The 6,902-nt window shown below is 32.6% G+C and overlaps 1 protein-coding gene across 4 annotated transcripts in view; it reads left to right on the forward strand.

Moving 5' to 3' along the window:
- The first annotated feature begins 1,518 nt into the window (after nucleotides 1-1,518).
- The window catches only part of LOC108694458, a 38,067-nt gene continuing 32,683 nt past the window's right edge, over nucleotides 1,519-6,902 (forward strand). For 3 of the 4 annotated variants that reach the window (XM_018203975.1, XM_018203978.1, XM_018203976.1), the window contains exons 1-5: nucleotides 1,519-2,156; nucleotides 4,325-4,506; nucleotides 4,730-4,848; nucleotides 5,099-5,306; nucleotides 6,265-6,512. In XM_018203975.1, coding sequence (XP_018059464.1) covers nucleotides 1,987-2,156; nucleotides 4,325-4,506; nucleotides 4,730-4,848; nucleotides 5,099-5,306; nucleotides 6,265-6,512 — 927 coding nt within the window. In that variant the 5' untranslated portion in view covers nucleotides 1,519-1,986. The remainder of the gene's footprint in view (nucleotides 2,157-4,324; nucleotides 4,507-4,729; nucleotides 4,849-5,098; nucleotides 5,307-6,264; nucleotides 6,513-6,902) is intronic. The other variant, XM_018203977.1, reaches the window with a different exon arrangement.

The raw sequence follows: 6,902 nt of genomic DNA on the forward strand, positions 1-6,902 counted from the left end.
TCGGCATTGTCGAGAGCATCCCCGGAAGAAATGATGTATTGCGTGGCCGACAAGAGCGGTTCAGTAACCCTCCAGTGGCGCTACCCTTTTATTATCCGCGATACACATCTGTACAATGCCTCGCGTTGTTGACCTCCCCTCTGACGTTGACGATTACGGTCAAATGCTACGATGAAATCGTGCTCGCTATAATCGATGGCATGTCGCGAATGTATACATCGCAAGAAAACGTGAACGATATGCGAGAAAATGAAAAAAAACTAGCCGAGCGAACGTTGCTAAAGTTATTTAACATGGAGAAATTTTAGCCTGGATGAATACGGCGAGTGGTAGCTTGCATCCTTTCTAAAGTTTGCCGAGATGGGTTTAGTTTACCGAAGTTTAATTGATCCCCGACGCATCTCTAAAGCTGATAGATATTCATGGTGTTATAAATTAGTTTATTGAAAAATTCAATATTGCTAATATGTTAATAAACTTGAGAACAAATTTGCAACTTATGTAAATTGAATTGGCGAAGTCTGATTTCTAAGTGATTAAGACATCTGTGTGGTCAGCTGTATTTAAAAACTCATCTATTTACGTATTGAACTAAACGAAAGTTTATAATTTTAACTAATAATTTTTGAAATTACTATTCTATTTCATTGGAAACAATACTTCTGATGAATATAATTTTTTAATCGATGAATAATTTCCGTTTATGTCTGACCAAAGTCAGACATATTACTTAAATGCGATTAATTAAATATTTACAAAGATTTGAAATTATTTGTTACTTTAAATACGCATATAAATATTACTTATTAAATAATAAGCTGCATTTTTGTAAATAATTAGTGAAAAATTGAATTATGTGTAAGAAAAAGGAAAGTGATCGTCAGTCTGATTATAACGTCAGTTATACTACTTAAAACAAGAAATTAAAATACATAATATATTACTATTAGTATAATTTTACATTAGTTTGAAAATTTGTTTATTACTTATTGTTTTATGTCATAAAACATGCAATAATAAGTTAAATTATAACTATAAAGTATATCGTAAATGAATTAATAATTAGAATAATAACAAAGAGCTGTATGCGATTATTTATTACATTCATGAATATATTACAATTTAATTTTTAGTTTAGCTAATCATTATTTTTTAATAAAGGTAAAAAGTGTGAGAAGCACTATATGTATACAATATACATTATTGATTTGATAGAATAATACCATAAATACACAATACCATAAATACAATAAAATATATATAAAATCGAATAATACGTATTTATTTTATTATAATAATTTTATTAAAATAAATATCATATTGTATATAATAAAAAATTAATACTATATAAAAAAAAATAATATTCTAAAATAATATTCTATAATTGACAAATAATTCTCTTGCATACGAAAATAAATAGTTTACGAATGATGTTGTTCGAAATGCACTTTTCTCACGGCTAATCGATTTGCGTCTGTTTACAGTAATCATGCCAGGGACAAGCTGATGACTATCGATGTCTGCAATGATGTGACAATAAAGATACCTCCTTCCACTCTCTGATAACTTTGGGATTGTCTCTATTACATACAGTGCTTCCCAATAATACACACAATTCAAGGAACAAACCGCGCAAAAAAAAGCAACGTCAAACCACCGACCGTGGTCGGCGTCGTGGAAATCGGTGCCAAAAGTCGACAGAGGCAAGCCAGCCCCACGAAAGTGTGTCAAAGAGGAACCGAAGGGGGTAAAATTGAGAGATAGAGAAAGGGAAAAATATATAGACGCAGCGAGAAGGATCAGGTCGGATATCTTGAGGAACGGGGAGGACAGAACGGGCGGATACGTGCTAAGGCGTGTCGAGCCGGAAACACGAACGGGCATCACGAGGGTGGTGGTGACGCAGGCAGAACGGTGGTGGTGGTGGTGGTGGTGGCGGCGGGGCAGGCAGGTGGCGGGATCTAAGCCGGAATAAGAGCAGTTAGAATGGGCAACAAGCTCTCCTGCAGTTGCGCACCCCTAATCAGATCAAAGACGTATCGTTACGAGGACAGCCCATGGCAGGCCGGTGCCAGAGGCGGAATGGGCGGCGGCGGAGGACGCAGGGGTGATACTGGCCACTTGCTCAGGTGCGGAAGCTTAAGAGACAGGAAGAGGTGCGCATACCATACCATTCAACCATTGAATCACTCTCCATTCGACCATGTTACCACTCTTTCTCTTCAATGATTACCATACACCCCTTGATTGTATGCATTATACTGACTCTCTTTCTGTCTCTATCTCCTCTTTCTTTTTTCTTCCTTCTCTCTCTCTCTCTCTCTCTCTCTCTCTCTCTCTCTCTCTCTCTCTCTCTCTCTCTCTCTCTATCTATCTATCTATCTATCTATCTATCTATCTATCTATTCATCTCTCCTTCTATCTTTTTTGCTTCGTTGTTGATATTTCTTAATATGCATGAGAATAAAACATGTGATGAGAATAAAATTTTTTTTCCATAGATAATAATTTATTAAATGTATAAATTTATTAAAAAAGATAGTGCTATTATTGTATGATTACATTTTTATTGTCTGATAACAATTTAAGCAGTTAAAAAGTCACGCGATAAGATGACGTTCACACGATTAAAATTAATGAGTTTCCATTTATGTACCGATGTCTCTTTTTAGAATCTTCAATTAAACATTTACTTCTCTGTCAATATAGAGAAAGCTAATGTATGTAGCATTAAGAAAAATTTATTTTGTTTAAGAAAATAGTTTCACGAGAGCTTAATTTGAATTTTTCAAATACAATTAGTACATTTTATCGCTATTAAAAAAACAGAAATTTGCTTCCGTTACATGTAACGGTAGATACATTAAAAATATTTAATGTTGTCAATAAAAATAAAGTTATTAGTAACTTAAATTTAACATTTACTTACATTAAATTTTATGCAAATCTACATAAAATTTAATAAAAAATATTAAACATCGTGAAATTTTATAAAAACACTAAATTTTATGTACATGTACACAAATATACTTTTCAGTTGCAAATACATTAAATTTAATTTAGTGTCACAAAATTTAATTGAATTTAATTTATGTAACTTAAAAGTACATTAAATTTTATGACATTTTTAACAGTGCAATGTTATTCTAATGATTATTGATTTTATTTTAGCAAGTGCTCTGAAGCATTTATTAAAAAATGCAGTATACAAAGATCCGTACTTGATATATTATTTCGTAGCACAGTGAGAAGCTATATATCTTTGCAGCTGAACGTCGCATCAGATGTTGCGTTTTATTCATATCACCCAGACTGTCTCATATTTTCTTTATTAAATTCCTTTTTTTCTAATTTTATCTCTCTCATTGTGCTTTCTTCTAGCTGTCTTATTTGACGGTGCTTATGTCTTTGATCCTCACCTTCCTTTTGTTTGTCTCTTTTGTTTTTTGTCCAGTTGTTCGAGCTGATAGTTCATTTATCATGGCCGATAGCCCGTTTTTCTTATTCGGATCGTGATATGCTTGATTAAGTTACATAATATTGGTGCGATCTCGATACATTCTCTTTTATATTCCTGAACGGACTTTTGAGAAATAATATGCACTAAGAAAACCGCGCTTTACGTTTCGATAACAGAAGTAACTGTTCTTTTTCTGCTATTTTTGCCTTGTGCTACTAGCCTGGATTTCATTTGATGAAAAAAAAAATTATGCCTTGAATACTTTTTCCCTGGCCACATTGTTTTTAAATTTTTATACTTCTCGTTTTTATACTTCTCAAATGCACACTTTTACGTATTTTTATATATATTATCTACTTTTATACACTTCACCTGTACACGTACGCTTCGCATGATTATTAGTATTTTTAGTATCACATCATACCTTCTTGTCCATTGGTTTGATGTACAAAATTCAATGGATATCGTTTCTTCGGAATTAAAAATAAATATCTACGGATCGTGTAATTTTAATACAGAAAAAGCTCGACGTTTACGCGGTAAATGCAGATGTAGCATGCACATAATATATATGTGATTTTCCACCGACGCATGTGATGATTTCTATTTTATCCGTTTGAAAATAAAACGACCGACGTCATACGGAAATATTTTTATGCAATTTCAACGTAGTATCGACTATCGATAAAGATATATAGCGAAAAATCGAATACTCTAGATTATATGGACCATTCTTATGTTTCTTTTCTCATTTTTGTGTCACGCCTGCTCTACTATTTTCTTTCCTTAGAACTTTCCTTAAGTGTATCGATGTTTGAAAAATTGTGTTGGCGTAATACACGATGTAATGACGAGAGTTTTTAGGCTGTGGGCCGAAGTGTTCCATGTAAACTCGAGCGGGGGTGGAAGCAAATGGCAGCAGGTGTCCGAGGATTTGGTCCCGGTGAACATCACCTGCATCCAAGACTCGCCGGAATGCGTCTTCCATATCACCGCGTACAATAGCCAGGTCGATAAGATTCTAGACGTCCGGTTGGTCCAGCCAGGTGAGCCATAATTACAACATGTATTTTAAGATACTCTAATTAAATCTCGATTCTTTATAGAAGGAAGAACAACAACGTAAAAAAAATATTGCAAAAATGTATCTATCTTCGCAAACTGACTTTACTTTCAGAATAATATCACAGCAATTGAAGGTGGCAAGAATTGTGGAGTTTAATACGAATAAATCTTGCAATAATTAATATGATAATAATTGTGTTTAAGGTACGCGTATCGGTCAAGCATCGGAGTGCTTTGTCTACTGGAAGGATACAGTGACAAATGATACGTGGGGGCTGAACTTTACGTCTCCCATAGACGCAAAGCAATTCAGAGAATGCTGCGTAAGTTTAGTGATGTTACACTTGAGACACGCATTTTGTTACATTATACATCATCGCCACAATCCTGTTCGCTATCACTCTCTCAGCGCGTCTCTCCGCCTATTTCCTTTCTCCTTTCCGGGTCGCGCGCAAGGAAGTTGAGCGGAGATATTTTAGGGGGATACTTTTAGGGGCGACACACAACAAGTCCGATACAAGTCCCATTCGATTTCTTAGGTCATTTGCAGTCACTAGTTAATTTTCCATACAGTCACCATCGTTCAAGATTTCAAGGAAAGCGTCCTCTTCTTACTCGTTGAAGCTCGAGCCACCGAACAAGCAGAAGATCAAAACACGCCGAAAGCCGCTATCGACACCGGCCTCACCGAGCCGATCCAGGGAACCTCAGTGTACCTGTATGACGCCGGAACAATATGCCCGACTGCGCAGCCAAGATACCAGATACCGAAGTCCATGCGGTACGTGCGATTATGAAATATTTTTTTATATTTATAATATATAATTTATATATTTATATTACGTTTCTTTTTATATTCATTTCTATATTATTTGGAATGAAATAATTATAAAATGTATTTTTTTCTTTCATTATTTTTCATTATAATGCATATACTGTAAAACATTTTCATGTAAAATTATATTGAGTACGATTATATTGAGTAATTTTAGGACCCACTATTAAAGATTATTTGTGTATTTACATATATACATTTACATGAATGTAAAGTTACAATTTATGTACAAATCAAATTATTCTTTTTTATAGTAATTAAACAATTTTCAAAAATAAATTTATTACAATTGAAATTTATGGAAATATTTACCCAAGTAGAACAACAAGTCAATAACGTCAATAACGTCAAAATGAATCGGAAATGATTAAAAAATGATTTTTGATGATCATTTTGGAATCATTTTGATGTCATTCTGATATTATAATGACTTGTTGTTCTGCTTGGGTACATAATTATAAATTATGTACAATTTTTTAAACTATGTTATCGATATGTACAAACGTAAAATGTAAATATATATGATAATATATATGATAATATCATCACATTATATTATCACAAATATTGTAAAAATTACACATTTTAAAAACTATAAAATATGTTATTATTTTTGTGTAATTTTCTATATAATATAAAGTTATATTTATATTATAATAAAATTAGAGATAAAAGTTTTATTTTTTATAAAAACGCACAATTTTATATATTTTCTCTATAAATTGCATAATTTTTGCACATATTATTTATGTAATTTTACATACTTGTTTTACAGTATGTATGATTTTGACAGATAGAACACTTTAATATTTTTGAAAAATTTTGTCAAATAAATAATAGCAACATAAATTAATATGATTTTATTAATTATATTATAATTTATAATTTGGCCATGCTATTTTAGGGCCATCTACACTTCCACGGACCATAGGACGATCCACGGAAATGGACATGACGCCGGGACGAGACAAGATAACAGCGGCCACATCCAGCGCGTCTCTCTATGACAACGTTAATAATACTAGTGCGACACCCGGGAAAACACCAAAGGCCGGCGACTCAGCCAAGCAGAAGGAGAAGCAAAATGAGACGTGTCAGACGACTCCAAAGACTGCCAACATTGGAATCGGAACGGTCACAGTGGGATCGCAGGCAAGCGTCGATCTCAGCATATGCATCCTCCTCATTAATCATTATGTTCAAAATTAACAAATTTGAAATTTGTAAACAAATTGATGTTTTCTTTATTTTTTAAAAATCGTTATCTCAATTATACTCTTTTATTAAATAATTTAATATTTTAATTTAATGATAAAAAAAATTAAGGTATTAAATATTTTTTAGAAGAATTGTATTTATTTTTTATTATTTTTTTAACAATGAAATATTATTTTTTTGTTGGTATATCGAGCAAAATGTTAATTTAACAGAAAATGTTTGACAATAACATAACTGTTATAATTTCCGTGTATATATTTTTATTAATAAAAAGTTATAGCAAAGGAAAGCAAAAGGAATCTCAGGTATGCCACAATAAAAATA

The sequence above is a fragment of the Atta colombica genome, unplaced genomic scaffold (assembly GCF_001594045.1).
Source record: "Atta colombica isolate Treedump-2 unplaced genomic scaffold, Acol1.0 scaffold12, whole genome shotgun sequence".
NCBI lineage: Eukaryota > Metazoa > Arthropoda > Insecta > Hymenoptera > Formicidae > Atta > Atta colombica.